The sequence below is a fragment of the Lygodium microphyllum genome, chromosome 21, assembly GCF_053477565.2.
Source record: "Lygodium microphyllum isolate KBCC chromosome 21, Lygodium_microphyllum_v1.1.10, whole genome shotgun sequence".
Taxonomy (NCBI): Eukaryota; Viridiplantae; Streptophyta; class Polypodiopsida; order Schizaeales; family Lygodiaceae; genus Lygodium; species Lygodium microphyllum.
The window spans coordinates 126735989-126757019 of NC_141155.1; the positions used below are offsets into that span (position 1 = coordinate 126735989).

Sequence of the window (21031 nt, forward strand, 5' to 3'; positions counted from 1 at the left end):
GACACACATTGATTTTGCTTGGATGGAGATTAAGATGTAAACCATATATAGTCATCATAGAATGGTACAATTGACATGAAAAAACATACATTGCTATACTAATAGAATATACAACAGTGATGCACTCTATACAATATGCCAAGTTGCAAGGCTTCATTAAGGTTTTTTAGTAAGAGGAAAACTATGGCTTCTAGAAAAACATTGCTAAAACCGTGCGCTACAAATTGGTACGATATGTATAAATCGGAAGAAAACTCAACCACACTCTTCTAAGATATTGAAAAACAAGCACTTGGACAAAAAACACGGATGAATTAAATTATTTTAACCTCTCGATCTAGTAATATAAGAAACAACAATAAAAAATCGAGTGACATGAGAAATAACAATAGAATATACAAGGATAATGGTAATACAATACATGATGATGTCTAACGACAGCTTAGAAGAGGGGATGTGGCATAGACGCGTTGGTATGCGTTGCGTCTTCATGCCACCTCCTTGCCTTCGTCAGAAAGCACAGAAGAAGAAGAAGCCGAGGAAGGACTGTTCGTTGGTGCCATGGCGTGGACAGAAGGGCTCCTTGACTCGGTGCTCGTGCCTGCTGGCGTAGCCGTCCTGCTCGCTTATCACGCCCAGCTCGCCTACCGCATCCTCTACCACCCCATTTCGACCGTCATCGGCGTCAACGACCTCAACAGACATGCCTGGGTTCGCGCCATGATGGCGGTATGTCTGCTTATAAGACGAAAAAACACAGATTGTTTTACGACCACAGTCCATGACCACATGGCGTTCTGTTCTTTTTCTTTGCACGTCTGTGACCGAGCATTACAGATGCATTTGTACGTGTTTGGCTAAAGAACGTCCATGATTTTCCGAGAATTTTAGTGTTGTGTGTCTTATACTGAAATTGTCCACGGTGGAAAAGCTGCCTACCTGGTGGAAAAGCTGCCTACCTTGCATACAAGTTGAAATCCTCGCAAGATAGAAGGTGAACAATGTCTGTGGAACATGCACTAACCGAGATGAAAGAGCGTAGGATGTAGGCAACGATACCCAACAACTCTCACAAAACTTGCCAGACACAAGGGCCACCGGAGCAAAAGGTTCTATGCTCAAGACGACTTCAGGAGAGTCATCCAAGGCTTGATCGCATGGGAAGAGGTCCGAGAAGTTCTATTTGTAATGCAGTTCTGTTTGTGAGATCATGAATTCAAAAGAAAAACCCAATTGGATGTTTGTGCTCATTCACTACATCTTGCAAGATGAGCTAACATCATTGACTAATGACCATGGTTTGGAGATTAAAGCTCAAGGTGGGCTGCCTACCAAGTGACCAGCTACTATGTGAAGGGTATTCATATACATGAGACAAATGATCCACCCTCACCAAAGAGAAGCACAAAGATTACAAGGCCTTCATAGTAGTTGAGGCAGCTTGGACCATAGAAATGCTGATAATCCATGTACCCTTATGTCTATGTGCTACAATTGTAGAGTGTACTTTAGTAGCAACAACGGTAAGAATTCTAATGTGAAGATTGAGGCCCCCATAGTAGTAACCTTTGAAAAGACATCAAGTTTAAGTATGAAAAATCCATGCTCCAAATTTCAACTTCAACATGACACTTGGGCTTTTATAGTTGTAAGCTATATATATATATATATATATATATATATATATATATATATATATATATATATATATATATATATATAGAGAGAGAGAGAGAGAGAGAGAGAGAGAGAGAGAGAGAGAGAGTCGTTGGATAGACCGCTACAAATGTGTGAGTCTCCAAAATCATACACTTCCAAAGTTGCTACACGATAAGAAGATTGTAAAGATTCAAAGAAAGCCTGTGAGCTCAAAATTGTACCATTCTCACTCTTTTTTCACTTTTTTGTGTTAATGAATAGTAGTAGTTGTCAAAGTGCAGCAATGCGGAAGCGTAGGACAAAGACTAAGAGAGAGTGAACAAAGAGAGAAGAGAGAGAGAGAAAAGGAGACAGTGTAAACACAGAAAATCTGCGGTGTAGCATGCTGTATAAGAGTGCAGAAATATACACAGGGGGCAGAGGAAATATTTACGTGTGTCTCCGACTTGATGACCTCGATCTCCGTCAGTCTGAGCACAGTCTGTCTCAGCCAACAAATCTCAAGATCAGAACCTGAATCAATGAATGACTGAGTGTGCCACCAACTGGCTTTTTATAGCCAGAAAATAAAGAATGCTTGCACCAGGTTGGCTGCAGTAAATGCAGCCGACTGCAGTAAAATAATCAGAAAAACAGTCCGACTATGTACAACTGCTGTCCAACTGACCTGTGCCACGTGGCACCTGTCCGCCCTGTTGATGTGGCATCTTGCCGTACTTCTGATGTGGCACCTGCTTTGTCCGTAAGACTCTGCACATTGCTGTCCAGGAACTGACTCTCTAACAGTAGTGAGTCTGTTTTGTGTGTGGATCATTAGTATCTCATGCTATAAGAATTCAGTGGCTTGTTTTGTGTACTAACTGTTGATGTCAATTGTGAGAAGGTAAGACAACCCACTTCAACAATCCTAGCTTCCCCTTTGGCATGAATACTTGTGTACAAGCTGTGTAAAGTTAACACTTGAAGAATGTGCAATCAAAATAGGGTGTTGCTAGGGAGACAACAAACCAAGCACTCACAAATGAGTTTGCTCTTGGCACAAGTAGGTTTTTAAGCTGAAATTTGATCATTTATCGCTGCAAAGCTGAATCACTTGCAAAGAGGTGTGCCCAAAAACAAGGAGTTTGTAACTATGCATAGGATCTAGTGATTTGTCCAAAGTCAAGTCTACTATTGGCTCAAAGCGGATTTTTAAAGCTGGAAGCAGTTGGCTCCATTGGTTCTGATAGATAGTTGAACCAATTGCAAAGGGGTATGCCCAAAAAGTAGGATTGATCATGATGAAACCTTTTCACGCGCCTCTCAAATGACTACAATTCACATAGTTATTGCTTTGGGCCTTGGTTGTGCACTACAATAGATATGTGCATCAATTGCATGCCACATTGCTTTTTTGAACGATGCCTTACATGAGAAGGCGTATGTGCAGATTGCTACTATTGCATTTTTGTATCCATCTTGAATAGAACACACTCTTAGAACTGTCCTCAATGTTGTTGGCACCTTCAATTCACTATCAGCCCTAGTCCTTGAGACATGAAGTCTAGTGGCTTCTTGTACATTATTATCATTATATACATGATTTTCCTTGAGTATTTATTAGATTGTGTTATTGTGTGTTGTTGTACATTTTGTGCTTTCTTTGTTTGCCCTAGCATGTCCTTACATATGTGTCATGTTATTGTAGATGGCTTGTTCCTTGCAAAGGAAAACCTTGCAAAGCCACAAATTGGCTTATCTATTTATCGATTCTTGGTACTAATGGTTTTCTTACTGAAATTGGTAGTGATCATCAAACTAAGTAGGCTATTTTTGGCACCTAGTCTTCTACTAGTTGGAGATTTGCTTGTTATTGCCATCCTAAGCTTATTGACCATTTCTAGTGAATGGACTTCCATCCTTAGAGTCCCGCTTTTGTATACCATCCTTAGATTATCTCAAGATAGATGGATAGATTGAAATGAATCATCAAACCTTGAAGAATATGTGTCGAGAATATGTCCTCATTGTCAATTTAATGGGGAGCATTATGTTTCATATACTAGATCAAGTTTCTTTTAATAATACTAAGCTTTTGTCTATCAAGAGTGGCTCATTTGCATTGGTATATGGTTAGCCAAAACCACCAATTGTTGAGGGACTCAACGGAGTGAGAATGCAATCGGTACTCACCTTTCCTCAATGTGTAGCCACTTGTGTGTAAAGTATCTTCACAGTATTATGGGTTAGTCCAAATTATTAAGAAGTTAAGTGTCTCTTTTTGCTTGGATTTACTTTTCGATATTTGTATTTATTCAATGTCTTGTGTAAATTGTTTGAGTTACCACTTAGGGTGAGTGAATTGATTGTCTTAATTGAGGAAGTTCCATACTTATGATATTTCACTCGAACCGGCATCGGTCCTTAACCATAGGACTAAGTGATGTTGTCGTATCTTTTCTAAACTAGTTGTTCAAGTGAAAGAATTGCTAAGAGACTGAGGTTATAGAGGAGTTGGTTGTTTTGTTAAGAGTTGCATTCTTGATTGCCTTTGAAGATATTGTTGAGGATAGCAATCATTTGTAAGGGGGTAAGTACTATGTCCTTGGACATCCTAGATGGGTACATGTAGCATTGGCCCTTGACGCTTGACAATTTGGTTAGTAGGTGTGAATGCACCTTAAAATTTAGGATGATTAAGGGGTCTCATATCGTGAACATGCCCATGCCCAAAGGAGTCCTATAGAAAGGAATTGAGACTCATTTGTGCCACATATCTCGTAAGATTTGTAAAGAAATCCTTGGACATAGATAGAGAAATGTAGAAAGTATGCCAAATAATGGAACTCAAGATGTAGAATGCTCAAATACCCTCAAACCTCCACATCTCAAGGGCTAGGGATAAGGTGAGCTAAGCGTGATGTTGGAAACATTGGCAATGGCTTTGAGAGTTGTTGTAAGTAAACATGTGAAGGATTCAATAATATGAACATGGTTCTTAATGAACTTTTAAAAGAATCTAGTAAAACCCAAAAAACATTCACTTATGGTCCTTGAAATAGGCCAATCAAGCACTACTTGAACTTTTTTGGGATTAATACGGAACCCATCATTTGAGATGATATATCTGAGATGTAAAAGCTTAGTGTGAAAAATCTTGCACTTGGATAGTTTTGCAAACTATTGTACTCATCTTAAGAGTCATAAGGTGATACGCACGTGGTTTGCATGCTACTTCAAGGACTTATTATAAATAAGTATGTTGTTGAGGAAAATTGTAAAGGATGGGAAATAGAGTACATAGGGTGTGGGTATAAAAGGTGGAAGTACTAATAATTTTGCACCCAGTTTTGATATAGTACAAGTCTTTTCTTGCTTCATCTCTCTCCTCTAGCTTTCATGGCTAGCATCTTCCTTTTTTTGTGTTTCTCTCTCTTTTGCTAGTGTTTCTCACAACAATTCCTTTTTTCTCTCTCTTCCTACAGTCTCTCTCTCGTTCAGTAGTCTCTCTCTCCTCTGGGGTTCACTTCATGACAAGTGGTATCAGAGCATTGGTCTTTGGTCCATTTTCTCCTCTTTTTCTTCATATTTAGTCTCAATTTTCATCATAAAGACCTATTTCAGACAAGTACTACATAGATTGTGACTTGCAGGTCTGCTATAGCTAGAAGAGACCATGGTTAGAAGCATTTACAGGAGCTTATGACAAAAATGGTAGCCTCCATGCTATTTTAGCAGGTCATGGTCAAATTTTGAGTCATTTTGACAGGGGGCTTGGGAGAAGAGCTTTCACTAAACTTGGAGGAGACTAAAAGTCTTCACTACGTTTTGAAGTAAGCCTTCTTTCTTCTTCTTCAAGCTCTTTCTTAGTTTTCATGGATACAAGAAGCCTCTGATCTCTTTGTTGTGGCTAATTTGTTCAACCCTACCTTATTGGCATGAAAGCTTAGTGCTTAAGGAGTGCAAAGACTCCCATGGTGGTCATCATTGCAGCTGATCGAAAATGTGGGATTGCTGGACAGATCTGTGCTGTTTGTGCCACATTGAAGGCCTGGTTTCAATGCTTAAGACAGCTGCACGTTTTGGTTGCTTGAATCAAGCACTCCTTAAAGAGTGGCTTTACTACTCTCTTCTATGCCATTTCTCTTATATGCTTTCCATTAAACAAACTTGAGCTCTGTCTTATTAGGAGCTAAGTTAGGCCTGGACAGCAGCATAAAACAACTATTCTTCAGCATGATCTAATCTCGGTTAGTTTCATTACTCATTATTCAAGGCTCAAGTTAAGATCTAATACTTAACATTAGAGGCTTATTGGACTCCTTTGAGCAAGAGATTGCTCCATTTTTCTGTAATAAATAGGGCAGCCACAGCTTGCTTCAGATTTTGTCAAGGATTTTAGCCTTTTGTCAAGGACTTGAGCTCTGCGCTCATCCTATCAAGAATCTTGGTACATTTGGAGCTTGAACACTGAAGATTGAAGACTATGCTTCTTCCATTGAAGCAATATTGAGCTTCTCTTGCTGAGTAAAACAGGGCAGCATCAAATACTCTTTTTTTCTTCAACATTTGGAGCATCAAGAGGCCATTTCTAATACTGAATGTTAACTCAAACCATTGCTACAAGTTCAACTCCTCATTATTCCACTCTAAGCAGCTATTCTCTCTATTTTGAAGCTTGTAAACCCCAGCTATGATGTATTTTTGGACAGCAGTGAGATGGATGCTGATATGTCTATGGTAGAGGGTTCATAGTTATACCTATGCTTATGATGCAATGTCTTGCTTATGTTTGTAGTGGTGGTAAGGTGATGCTCATGTTGGTAATGCAAATGATCATGTTGGCAATGCAAATGTTTATGTTAGCAATGGTGGATTCATCTTGGCAGCGATTCAATTCACACAGTGATTTTAGGATGTTACTTACTTATTATAGTCATAAATTCGTGTCTTGGTATCCTAAAGAGTGCCATCAGCTCTATCAGTGAGTCTACAGGGTTAAGGAGGGTCAAAGTTGTAGATCTATAGGTCTCTTAAAAGTTCATTCAGATAGGGCAGGTTCTGTATAGTTTCAGTTAGCTAACTTTGGGTTGTTCCTGTTTTTTTTTTTTTTTTTTTTTTTTTTTTGTTGTCCTAATTTGAAATTTATTGTTAAGTGCACTGTTTGAAGAGGTGACGTTGTAAAGAAAAATACCCTAACACAAACATAAACAGAAACCGTACGACAAAGCACAGACTGATAAAAAGAACACAATTAGAGTTAGGGTTAGAGTAACTCAGAGACAATGAACATAGTGAATAAATGACAGGCTATGACTACTAATAATACAATGCTCATGCAGTAAACACACTATGCAGTGAATGAATACTGAATCTCGAACTCCTGTATCTCTAGGATCAAGGCAGGGGTAATGAGTTGGAGAGTGTCTCGTACTTTGAATGGATCCCGAATCGCAGCAAGGCAGCCTCCAGATGTTGAACACCAGCACATGCAGCAGTGTGAAGCTGGATCTGATGCAGACAGCAGTGAGGAGAGAGAAAGACTAAAAACGGAGCCTGTAAGAGAGAGAAAGATTGAAAACGCAGGCAGGATAGCCTGCAGGAGAGAGAAAGACTAAAAACGGAGCCTGCAGGAGAGAGAGAGACTGAAAATGCAGGCAAGACAGCCTGCAGGAGAGACAAAGACTGCAGCGATTGCAGACAGGAGAGAAAACTGTCAGGGCGGCAGTTGGAGCTTGCAAACGCAGCAGTTTGCTGGCGTAGCAGGCTGTACGACAGCAGTGTAGACGAACAATAGTAAGTCGCCAGGCAAAAACAACAGGAATCTGCGTGTGGAGGGCTGGAAACAGGCACCAGACTGTAGGGAACAGTGATGGACAGCAAGGGCTGAGATGTTCTCCGTGAGCGGGGTGTGGGCAGCAAGCTGGCAACACCTAAAACCTGCATAAACAAGATTATAAAAGAGTGGAGGGCTGGCTGCCAATTTATAGAAAATTAGGGTTCTAGATCCTCTCCCACTTAACTTTCTCGATCCGCTCTCCATTTTAGGGTTTTGGCTAAAATAAGCCTAAAATAAGCATGTTTTGGGGTTGTTTAAGTGGCTAAGTGCATTTCTTAGCACAACACCGCCTCTCAAGCCCAAAATTGGGCGAGAAAAGTAGATCAACCTAAATTTTGATTTACCCCAAGGCGTCCCGTCCCAAAGCAGCCAGGGTATCGGACAAATGGTGCACGTCGGCTGCCCAGTGACCTACCAAGACTACAGAGGTGATGGATATCTTACCAAGGGAGCCCAAGTGATCATCCCAGAGAGGTCAGGGCATTGGACCAAGGATGCTCGTCTGCTGCCCAAGGGCCTATCAAGGCCTACAAAGGTGGATGGAATCAACAATGGATTTGTTTGTTTTGTTTTTTTTTGTTTTTTCTTTTTGTGAAGTGTTTTGAAAATACATAAGTAATATAGGGGCAACGGCCGATTAAGTGACAGATAGGAAAATATAAAGAGAGTTCTAAACCCAAGTTATTCACAAAACTAGCAAGCCAATTCCTCGCACTGACGAGGATAAGTGCCTAAGGATGATAAAAGTGAGTGTATGTGCCAATCATGTGTTGAATATGTGAGGGGCAAAAAAAAACGGTGGGCTTAGCAAGACAAGCAAAGCAAGTAAGCAAGCAAGGGTAGGGAAACTGCCTTTAGGAGAATTGCCATGTGTTATGCCATGAATATGGTGGATCCTAGAGTCGACCACTCCAAAAGACCAAAAAGGGATAAATGCGCACAGATGGATGTTGACATGAACAGAATGCCAATGCATAGGGTAATGCAAAGGGAGATGCAAGATGTCATGCTCATGCAATATTCTGTGCAACGGTACCACTGGGATAGTGCCCTCGCAGGGAAAGTGTTCACTTGTCCAAGTGTCCTTTTACAATCAGGTCATCATGATAGTGCGAATGAAGTTACAAATGCCCATAATACAATACAGAAGAATAAGTGAATGTAATGTCTAAAAAATTGTAAGTATAATCACTGTCACGATTAAGAGTAGGAGCCGCCCCCTCTTAAACTGGAAGGGAAAGCAAGAGGGAAGTACCCTCTCCCCATCAAGCTGAAGAAGTAGGGGAGGGTATACCCAAGCCAATCCTGGGTAGCAGGTACTGAAGAACCGGCCGGTTGACCGCTTTGGTCAAGATATCTGCAAAATTATTTGATGAAGGAACAAACTCTAGGCGAATAGTGCCTAGCTCAACCTGCTCTCTGGAAAAGCGGAAGTGGACTCCCACATGGCGTGTCCGTGGTGTGATGATCGGATTGCCCGCAACAAGGGCAATGGCAATCTGGTTGTTGCAGTAGACAACTGTGGGAGAGTCACATGGAAAATGAAGCACCGCTAGTAAACTCCTCAGATAGATGGCCTCGGTGGTGCCATTGAAGAGAGCCCGGTACTCAGTCTCAGCCTTGGAAGCCGCCACCGTCTCTTGCTTATGGCTGGACCAAGAAATGGGAGCTGTGCCCAAGGTAAAAAGGTAGCTGCCATGGGAACGCCGGGTGTCAGTATCTCCTGCCCAATCAGAATCAGTGTACCCTTGCAAACATAAACCAGAACCATATGTCAAGCCATAAGAAAAAATACACCGTAAATAACGCAACACACGAAGATATGCAATCCAATGTGATATTCTAGGTGCTGTGAAATACTGACTGAGTATGCTAATTGAGTAAGCTAAATCTGGCCTAGTGTGAATTAACCAAAGAAGTTTTCCTACAACAGAACGATAGGTGTGTGCATCGAAGGGCTGTCCTAGGGTATCCCTCTTATAAAAAATAACATCCCGCTAAACGATCACCTTGTTTGTCCGAGGATCGAACAAACGATAGGCTTTCGCTTCAGAGGAATATCCCACAAAAATAAGGAGATCAGCTCGGGGAGTACGCTTACCTATCTTGTCATCAGGCGTGTGTGTGTACGCACGACACCTGAAGACTCTGAAATGGAAAATAACAGGCCGAGAGCCAAAAAATGCCTCATACGGGGTCTTCTGAGAAAGAGCCGCATTTGGGCACCGGTTGAGGATGTACACCGAAGTGTTAACAGCCTCGACCCAAAGACGCTTAGGAAGCTTTGCTGCGAACAGCATAGAGCGTGCCATTTCCATGACAATGCGGTTCCTACGCTCTACGACTCCATTCTGAGAGGGGGAGTTGGTAGAGGTGAGCTGGCGAGAAATGCCATGCTTTTGTAGAAACTTGGAAAACTCGTGGGAGATAAACTCACAATCTCTATCACTCCTCATGCACCCAACACGACGACCAATTTGGTTATGAACCAGTAGCACCCAAGCAGAAAAATATTTGAAAGCATCTGACTTATGCTTGAGGAAGTACACCCACATGTATGGAGAATGATCATCCACTATAAAAAAGAAGTACAATGTGCCGTTTAAAGCAGCAATGGATGTCGGCCCACAAAGATCAACGTGAATCAATCTAAGAGGCTCCTCAGCTCTATGTGTAGACTGCTGAGGAAATGGGGTACGGTGTTGCTTCCCGAGCTGATAGGCTTTACAGACATCTCGAGCTAGCTTCAGGCGTGGAAGGCCCTCAACCAGCTCACGACGTGGCAACTCATGAAATGAGTCATAACCAAGATGCCCTAAGCGAAAATGCCAAAGATGCTCATTGTGCGTAGGCTCCCGAGATGTGGCTAAGGCCTGGAAGCTATGGAACACGGAGCCCTCAGCAGTCGGCTCAGTGAGAAAATGAGTCATGTGGTATAGGCCATTAGGCTGTGCCTTACCGCGAGCAATCACTAAATCAGTCAGAGAGTCAAGGACCTCGACTGTGGTCGCTGTAAAAAAAACTGCTCGTCCCAACCGGCAAAGCTGCTGAATAGATAACAAGTTCACCCCAAGTTGAGGGACATGATATACATTGTCCAGCGAAGCCAGATCCGGACCCTTGTCAGTGGCAAAACTGACGCAACCTTGAGCTTGAATCTTGACCGAGGAGTTGTTTCCTACACGGACCCGCCCGGCTGCAGGGGCTCGGGTACGGAAAATGTCCTCTATAGGAGTCATGTGATGTGTAGCTCCACTGTCCACAATCCAAACTGGAGCTGAAGTACTCGACTGTGACGAGTAGGCCTCTGCAATAACCTCGTCGAGAGGCAACTCACAAATGTGGACGAGACTCGCATCTGATGTCTCTATGGAGACGATATGGGCCTCTGCAGACCAGTCAGACAAGCCCTCTGGAGTTGAGAACGTTGTCGACTGAGATGACTGTGCGGTGGCAGTGTGAGTCTGACCTTTAAACTGCCCCTTGCCATCACCCTGCCTCCCCTGTTGGGGATTGCCCGATTGAGGGGCGGGGGTGTGAGACTTAGGTTTTGGTGCTGTGTCTCGTGCCTTTGATCGACGTTTGTTGTCAAAATGGCCAGCCTTTTGATAATGTTGACAATACCTATTCTTTTTAGGTACATTCTGCCACCCAGGTTTGAGTTGTGACTGGGAGTTTCCTTGAGAATCCCCAGATTGATTTAGCTTTTGAGTTTGATTTTGATTTTGAGTGGAGGTTTGGTTTGGTTTGCCCTTCCCTTGTTGCTCTTTCTGAGAATGAGCAAGAAGAGCCCCCTCTGAAGAGGAATTCATATGAAACTGATCGAACAACCGTGCGTAACGCAACGGCTGACACTCAAATTCATAGAATGTAGGCATGGTAGGCGTTGAAACTATTCCTTCCACAAAATTGAAGTATTTCTTGGGGAGTTTATTTAGGAACAATGTGACTTGATCGTCAAAGGACTTGGGAGTCCCCGTAGTGGAGAATTCAGTGAGGAGACGCCGATATTCAGGCAACTTGACTTTCAAGTCATCCCGGTCAGTGATTTTGAAAAGTTGAAGCTCATGGTCAAGATTAATACGATGGGTCCTATCTCGAGCCGCATAGCGGTCAATCAAGTGTGCCCATCGCACTGATGCTAAGTCAAAATGCTGAAGCTGAGAATGAAACTCTGGCAATAAGCCTTGCATTAGCTCGACAGTAGCGGAGGCATTCCTAGCCTTCCATGAGCGGACGGCCTCGTATGGAACAAATGCAGGATCGGGTTGGGGTTCCAACCCCTGCACTAGATCCCATAGGTTTTGTGAATCAAGAACATATCTCATCAAATTCGACCAAGTAGTAAAGTTTGACCCGTTAAAACGAGTCTTGTCATTAAATGCATTCTTGGCAGAAGATGAGCTAGAACCATGAGGTATCGGGTGGGTGGAGTAAGATGATGGTGGGAAAGATGGTGGAGGTGAGAGTGTCTGATAAGAGTAAGAAGGAGGGGGAAGAAGTGGGTAGGCAGAAGTAGATTGCGAGTGTCCAATGAGTGCTGATTGATGCGGAGGCACTAGAACATGAATGTTTCCATAAGGTGCCAGTGTAGGTGGAGGCACTGGGACACAGTAGCCTTGTCCAAAGTAAGGATGGGACACAACATTATGACCAGAAGGTCCACTAGGCAATGCCGTGGAGGCAAACTATGAAGGCAACTGATCCACACTTGGGAGAGACTGAGTGGGATACCCATGCTGCAATGATTCCGAAAGTGTGTATGAGGTAGGTGAAACACTATCCGGCTGAGAGAAGGATAAGGTCCTAAACGATGTGCCTATGTTTTCATAACCCCCCAGTGTGATGTGCGGTGCGACATGAGGTGTCTAAAATGGAAATGTAAATGGTGTAAATGGAAGTGTTGAAGCAGTAAAAGAATGTTGTGGGATGGGTGGGTTTTGAAAGTGAGGTGTATGAGGTGCAGATTCTTTTTGTTCATTTTTATCATTTAAAGACTGAAAATGAAACTGTAAAGATGATGATACACCATGTAATGAAGTGAAAGGAACACCAAATTCATTTTGATTATGTGAAGTAGACGGAAAAGAAGGAAGGACAGAAGAAGAGTTACTTGGCTTTTTCTTATAATTCCCGTGATGTGTGTTAACATACAAGAATTGGTCCTCTAGAGGACCTTTTCCGTAGTCAACAGACTGGACTGTTTCTTCCACATGATCTCTACCAGTATATTGCAAAACAGAAGAGGTAAAAGAAGAAGGCACAAAAGACGAATCAAAAGTACATTGCACCCGAGAGGACGGAAGAGTCTGAAAAAATGGAATGTACTCTGGATCTTGCTCTCCAAGAGGGGGGTCTATCCCTGATGGAGGTCTTGACGGCCCTGCAACATCATTAGACTTACGCACAACATTTGAAGAGTGAAATCCATGCATACCTTCATTTAGAAGCTTTTCTTGAAGGGCAATCCCTTGGTCGAGCTCCTCAATCTTCTTTTGTCGATAGGCTATGATCAGTTTATATTCCATAGAGGTTAGCTTGCCTATCTTTTCTTCCATGTACTGAGATGTTTCACCCACCATGTCAGAACTTTGTGGAGCAAGCTGATCGGCCCACTCTCGCTCGGTTCTCAGTATAGGCTGATCTGGAGATTGAATCGGTTTTAATGTGTTCGAAGTCATTTGAACCTACTATTGTTCTTGCTTTTTGCGAAGAGCTTTCAGATCAAAGGCCTAGTTTTCTCAGAGAGTACCAGGTTCTGATACCATGTAAAGAAAAATACCCTAACACAAAAACATAAATAGAAACCGTACGATAAAGCACAGACTGATAAAAAGAACACAGTTAGGGTTAGGGTTAGAGTAACTCAAAGACAATGAACACAGTGAATAAATGAAATGATATGACTACTAATAATACAATGCTCATGCAACAAACACACTATGCAGTGAATGAATACTGAACCTTGAACTCCTGTATCTCTAGGATTAGGGCAGGGGTAATGAGTTGGAGAGTGTGTCGTACTCCAAACGGATCTCGAATCGCAGCAAGGTAGCCTCCGGATGTCGAACACTAGCAAACGCAGTAGTGAGAAGCTGGATCTGATGGAGACAGCAGTGAGGAGAGAGAAAGACTAAAAACGGAGCCTGTAGGAGAGAGAATGATTGAAAACATAGGCAGGGCAGCTTGCAGGAGAGAGAAAGACTAAAAACGGAGCCTGTAGGAGAGAGAAAGACTGAAAACGTAGGTAGGACAGCCTGCAGAAGAGAGAAAGACTGCAGCGACTGCAGACAGGAGAGAAAACTGCAGGGCAGCAGCTGGAGCCTGCAAACGCAGCAGTTTGCTGGTGTGGTAGGCTGTACAACAGCAGTGCAGATGAACAACAGTCAGTCGTGAGGCAGAAACAATAGCAATCAGCGTGTTGAGCGCTGGAAACAGGCGCCAAACTGTAGGGAACAGTGATGGACAACAAGGGCTGAGATGTCCTCCGTGACCAGGGTGTGGGCAGTAAGCTGGTAACACCTGAAACCTACAAAAACGAGATTATAAAAGAGTGGAGGGCTAGCCGCCAATTTATAGAAAATTAGGGTTCTAGATCCTCTCCCACTTAAATTTCTCGATCCGCTCCCTGTTTTAGGGTTTTGGCTAAAATAAGCCTAAAATAAGCATGTTTTGGGGCTGTTTAAGTGGCTAAGTGCATTTCTTAGCACAACAGACGTTAGTTCCGATGTGAATCAAGGAATATGTCAATCAAAGCTTTCAAACAAAAGTTATGGCTGATTTAGTAACTATAGGTATTGCAGGACTGCACTCTCCACAAGCAAGGAAACAAAGTATTATGAGTCTTATCAGAGAGATTGGTTCTAGTAGGAATGATGTTCCTTTGGTGGATATCTAGAGGTAGATGTGAGTTTGATTGAGCAAGTGCTTATCTACCTATTAAAACCTTATGCTTCTAAGTTGGTTTAGCAAGGCTCCTATCAATCTTTATGATAATAGTGGTTTACAAAGATGTATATGTAATGTGGAGCCAAAAGAATGTTGGTGGGACTACTAACTTTGGATAATTTGGAGGTTCAAGCTGATGTATTGGCACCATTACTCTTTTATCGTCTTTTGAAGGCAAGGATGTATTACATTTGTTTGTATCATTGCTTAATGGATCATCTCAACAGTAGTTAGAATATATATTGGTATTGCTTTCCACTTTGATTGTAGAGATTGATGTTCATCAATGGGCTTTGATAATTTGTATACCTCCATTGGTTAAGAAGCGATCATGGGCTTCATTGGAAGGATAGGTAGTATGGGAATTTGGAAATGTAGATATGTGTTCATTGGTCAAACTTCTTGGAAGAGGTTCTATCAACGTAAAGGAATATGCTACTTTCATATCGATTCATCTTTGTATTTACCATGAGGATCTTGGTAGTTGTATGGAGATGGCAATAGATCTTTTATTGAAGCATGCTCAATTGAAAAAAAAAATGCTTGCATTGATTGCCACTTGGTGCAGTCATGAGGGTAAAATTCAGCCTACTCTACAAGATGTGGTCATTTCTTTGGAGCATTATGATGCTGGTTACATGGCTAACTGTGGAGGAATAAATCATGGGCGACATGTATACTTCAATGTTAGGAAGAAGAGGATTATTTCGTTGATCTTGGACAAAAAAATGCAATGCTGAATTCTTTGTTTCTTCAAGGTAATAATGATACTGAAGTGGACAATGGGCAATATGACGGGTAAGAGGAAGGACAAGAAGAGGCCAATGAGCAATATGACAAACAAGAGGATGAACAACAAGAAGATGACCAAGATGGACAGCAAGAGGATCACTTAGAAGGGGACAATGCATATGAGGATCACTTAGTAAGTGAGCAGCTTTATGGACCATTTGTGGAAGGATACAAGTATGTTGAAAATAAAGAATTTGAAGTCTTTGATCACTCTTATGATGGATTAGTTGAGGATATGCATCAGCTCACACTCAACTAAGGTCTGCACCAACGACAAGAAGAGCGGTATGCATATGACTATGATTATGAAGACTTTTGTAATGACTATTAGGATTGGTATGCTGATGATGAGGATGTACACGTGATTCATAATGGTTATGATCTGGTGGATGATGGATATGTTTAGGGTTGTGATTATGGGGATACTTTTTTCTACCCATTTGATCCAGGTTGTCATGAGGACATGTATTTTTGAAACCTCACTTAACATATGGATTAATTTTTAATCACATGATTAGGTAAATGATGCACATGTGAGGTGCAATTGGGGTTAAAGTAAATTTACGAGCCCGGAACTCGAAGAAATCCCGAGATGTCAAAGGTAAAAGTTCCTATAAGTTATGCCACACAGGTACTTGGTGGTATCTAGTGTCAGTTGTTGGCCTAGGTCATCCATTTGGCCATAAGTGTCAATTGGTGGCACTAGAGGAGTGGCGTTTAATGGTACCTAACACCAATCTGATAGTCAAAGATGGTGCAGAGACACTCGGGAATGGAAGTTGCTTAGCCAATTTAATTATTGGTCAGACAAATTATTTTTCAGGGCACCGAAATAATTATTATATTAATTTTCAGTATCTTAAGGCTGAAAATTAATATTTAATTGTGGAAAATGCTGGAAAAACCATTTAGGAAGGCTGTCACTAGTCAAAAATGCCCATGCAAGACTGAAAAACGTCTTTAGAGACTAGAGAGAGGCATTTTAATAAATTCATCCTGGAAGAGGGAGGGAGGAGAGGCTGCTGGTCTGAGTTGCAGCCATTGGAGGACCTTCTGAGGCTGTCAAGGGCAAGAGAAGACCAATCAACAACAGGAGACAACATCTACAGGCTGTTGAGACAGGGCAGCATTAGTAAATGACTGATGTTCTTCAGTTCTTTGCATCTACATGCTGTTGTGGCAGGGCAGCAGCTGCACTTGATTGATTTTCAGTCATTCTTCGCGACAAAACTTTGAATTTTCTCTCTCTACAGCTTTCTCTCTCATCTCCCAGCCATTTCACAGCCTTGCTTCGAAAATCTCAGCATTTGGAGCCTTGGAGGCTGAGAAATTGCATATTTCTCTGCTGTAAACCCTAATGTACAGCATAAAGCAGGGTTTAGTAGTAGCCTTGGGAAGCGTGCCAGAAATTGGAAGCTCCAAGACTTGGATTCAACAAGGCTGAAGGTGAATTTCAGCTGAATTTAGATGGAGGACTAGCCAGCCATTGAATTTGGGGCATTTCCATCGTCTATGAAGTGGGTGAAGGCCAATTGAGTGCCCGAATCAAGGGGCAAAATAGATTGAAGAATTGCTGGTCACTTTTGATAGCAAGAGGAAGTTGAAATACCGAAAGGGATTGGGAGAATCCCATTGTAAGTCAAATTTTTCTTCAATAAAGCTAAAGAAATATTGAAAGGGGCGCCAATTTTGGGGCCAATTGGGTGTGCATTGTCCAATATTAGCAGGTAAATTTGTATTTTCAGATTTGCATTTATTTTTCGCTGTTGTAATTAAGTTGTCATTAGGGATTTACCACCCTATCCGAGGAGGAATGCTGGTTTCATGGTTTCATCTTTGTTGTTTTGGCCTCTTTTCAGGCTGATATTCAGATCTGCCCCTTTTCTCAGCCTTAAAACAACTTTTTATTTGGCTTCTCCCCACTCTCTAGGAAGCCCGAATCCTTCCCATGCAGCAAAGCATAGGTTGTAGCAGTAATCTCTATAAGCTGAGACATGCTAGACACGATGGATTTAATATAAAAATCCTTGATTCCTTTGGGTAACCAACAAACATATTTTTCCACTTGCTCATGAAGGGATACGGGGCGATAAGTAGTAATAGGCAGCAAGCTGGAAAATCAGAAAATCAGGGAGATTCCAAAGGAAAGAAGCCTAAAACATCAGTGGGATTGGTGCCCAATGTATGTTGTTAGTGATGAGCCCAATGATGATACTACTAAGTTGTGCAGAGGATAGGGCAAAATTAGGGATCAACATGCATTGATTTTCTTTGATAATGGTGCACGGGCTAACTTCATCTCTGTTGACATGGCCGCCCATCTAGGCATTAGAGAGGATGAGATGGGACCCATGGGGGAATTTGGAATGGCATGTAAAGGGAATGCAGAGCCTGTCACACCGCTCATTGGAAAGCTTCAGTTGCACATACAAGGATATGTGGACAGTGAAGAGTTCTTCATTGCTCCACTTGAGGGTTGTGATGTATTGCTTGGTATGCGTGGTGTCACCGTATGCATGCAGTGATTGATTCTCGTGCAAAAAAGATCACTATTCAACATAAGGGAATGGTACTCACACTTGATGTAAAGTTGAAAGGTGAATCTGTCCTTGTTATATCTGTAGCTGCCATTTCTAAAGTAATGAAAAATCATCTTTCAGCGTACTTGGTTTTTACTAAGGATAAAGATGATAGTGAGAATGTTGGGAATATTTCTAAGTTAGAGAAGGATCGCATGTCATTTCTGAAACTGTATGCTGATTGCTTCTCTTAGTCACTTCGAGGGCAGCTATTGCCTGAAAGGCCAAAAGATCATGGCATAGATCTTATCCTTGGAAGTAGCCTACCTAATAAGCCACCCTATAGAGTCAGTGCAGCCCAACAGGAGGAGATTATGACTTAGGTAAATGAGCTATTAGAAAAAAGGTTGATTTAGCCCAGCTCATCTTCTTTTTGTCTCCAGTGCTTTTGGTGCAAAAAAAAGATGGTTCATGGCGTATGTGCATTGATTATCGTGCTTTGAACAAGATCACAATAAAGAATCGCTTTCTGATTCCTCGGATCGATGATGTTATGGATAGATTGCAAGGGGCAACCATATTTAGCCGTATAGATTTGAAAAGTGGGTATCATCAGATACGTATTAGACCAGAAGATGTGTCTAAGACAGCTTTTAGGACATCATTTGGATTATATGAGTTTCTTGTTATGCCTTTTGGACTTACGAATGCTCCTGCCACTTTTAATCAGATGATGGATCGTATCTTCAAGCCACATAGAGGATTTGTGGGCACTTTCTTTGATGACATGATTGTCTATTCAAAGAATGAGGCAGAGCATAGAAAACACTTGGATATGGTGTTCAATGAACTGCGTAACCATAGGTTGGTTATCAATGACAAGAAAAGTGAAATTTTCATGCATGAAATCCGCTTTGTTGGGGTATATTGTTTCGGCTGATGGTATTCGTATGGACCCTGCAAAGGTTGAAGCAATACGATCATGGCCACCTTTGAAGATCCGCAACTTCTTGGGTTTATGTTTTTACTACAGGAAGTATTTACGCGGGTTTGCTGAAATTGCATCTCCATTGCATGCCTTGTAGAAGAAGGATGTGCCATTTAGATGGACATCAGTGGAAATTTCAGCATTTGAAAAGTTGAAGGAAAAGATGACTTCAGATCCTGTGCTTGTGTTGCCCGATTTAAGGACGTCATTCATAGTTCAATGTGATACATGTGGTAACAACATTGGGGTTGTTCCTTGCAGGATGGCCGAGTTGTAGCTTATGAGAGCCGAATTCTCCACGGTGCAGAAAAGGATTTGTAGGTCTATGAGAAAGAGCTCTTGGCTGTAATTCATGCACTGTCTACGTGGAAACATTATTTGTTGGGGGCTGATTTTACAGTGTAGACAGACCATCAAACTTTGAGGTACTTTCTGACGCAGACAAAGTTGTCAGAGAAGCATATGAGATGGGCAAATTTTCTCTCTATGTTTCATTTTCAGATTGTAAATATTGATGGTAAAAAGAATGTTGTGGCTGATGCACTGTCATGTAAGCCACAAATTTCAGCTATCAGCATGGTTTATCACATTGAGTTGGATGCCATGAAAGAGCAATATGTTGCTGATTTAGACTTTGCTAATGTTTATGATCAGCTTTGCAATGGCCAAAGGCATGAACACTTTGTGCTAAGAGATGAATTTCTGATGATGTATGGACGACTATGTGTCACAAAGCAGTTAAGGCTTAGAGTTATCACTGAAAGTCATGTTCCTCCGTATGTAGGACACAGAGGTATTGATGCCCATCAAGGCAGTGGAGCATTTCTTTTATTGGCTAGCTTTGAGGCATGATGTAGAACAATTTGTTAAGACATGTATCGTATGCCAGAAGGTAAAGCATGATAGGCAAAAGTCGTCGATCATTAGTGATTGAGACCTCGGATAACCAATTTATTTTGGAAGGGCTTGTTTGAGAATATGGGTACCACACTGAAATTCTCATCATCCTTCCATCCGCAGACAGATGGTGAATCTAAGGAAGCAAATTCCACAGTGTTAGATCTTTTAAGGTGCTATGTTTCAAACCACAATACATTGGGAGCAGTATTTGCCCTGTTAGAGTGCAGTGGTGCGGAAGCGTAAGACTAAGAGAGAGAACGCAGAGAGAGAAGAGAGAGAAAGAGACAGTGGAAGATGAAGATCTGCTGTATAAAGTGTGCTGAATACAAAGATATGCAGATATATACACGGGCGCAGTGCGCTGGACTGCGTGTCTCCACCTCAACGATGCAACCTGCTGTTCACCTCGAAGTCCGCTGCAGTTTGCACTGTCTCCTGTCTGAAATCTGCGAACAGAGACGGAATCTGCGCGTGTCACCGGTCTGTAATCTGCGAGCAGAGGAGTGTAGAAGACTGCTGGAGATGTCGGCTATTTATAGCTAGAAATCTGGGAAAATAGGGCGCCAGAAAACTGCCTGTATGCAGCCGACTGCCTGCACAGGTTGGACTGCCATGTGGCAGTCCGACTGTGCAGTCCGACTGCACACTGCGGCTGCCTGTCCGACTGCACTGGCTGTGATCTGATCTCTAACACCCCCTCTCAGAGCCTGGGCAGGGCAGAAGCCTGAGGGATCTGGAATGTCTCCAAAGCAGAGCCTGGGAAAGTGCCTTCGTAAACAAATCTGCAAGATTGTCCTCCGTCTTGCAGTACTCCACAGTGATGGTCTCATCCAAAAGCTTTTCTCTGATGAAGTGGTACTCGATCTCTATGTGCTTCGTCCGGGCATGAAAAACAGGGTTCCGTGCCAAGGCAATGCAACTCTCATTGTCACATTGCAGCAAAGTAGGACGAGTCTGGGGGCACCCAAGCTCCTCCAATAATCTCCTAAGCCACACAGCCTCACATGTGGTGGAAGACGCGGCCCGATACTCCGCCTCAGTAGACGAAAGGGCTACCATGGGCTGCTTCTTGCTACTCCATGAGATAACACCTGCACCCAAGGTAAAACAGTAACCTGTAGTAGACCGCCTGTGGTCCACATCGCCGGCCCAATCCGGGTCGCTCCAACCTGCAAGTACAAGATCTGAACCATCCGTCCCTACGGGGTAATGAATCCCTAAATCAGACGTCCCCCTCAAATACCGAAGTATCCTCTGAACAGCCTGCCAATGCACCGTCTTAGGTTCACTTATGAACCCTGCCAAGAGCCCAACAGCAAAACAAAGATCAACCCTAGTGTTGAGAAGCCAAATCAAGGACCCAATCAACTTACGATAGCGGGAAGCATCTGCCAAGAGAGAAGCTGA

At 42.4% G+C, this 21031-nt stretch overlaps 1 protein-coding gene across 1 annotated transcript in view; it reads left to right on the plus strand.

The window, feature by feature from the left end:
• The first annotated feature begins 441 nt into the window (after positions 1-441).
• Positions 442-21031, plus strand: part of LOC148018532 (uncharacterized) — a 34164-nt gene continuing 13574 nt past the window's right edge. Inside the window, exon 1 of the mRNA XM_087661892.1 lies at positions 442-729. Within this exon, the coding sequence (XP_087518018.1) occupies positions 562-729 (168 nt within the window). The 5' untranslated portion in view covers positions 442-561. The remainder of the gene's footprint in view (positions 730-21031) is intronic.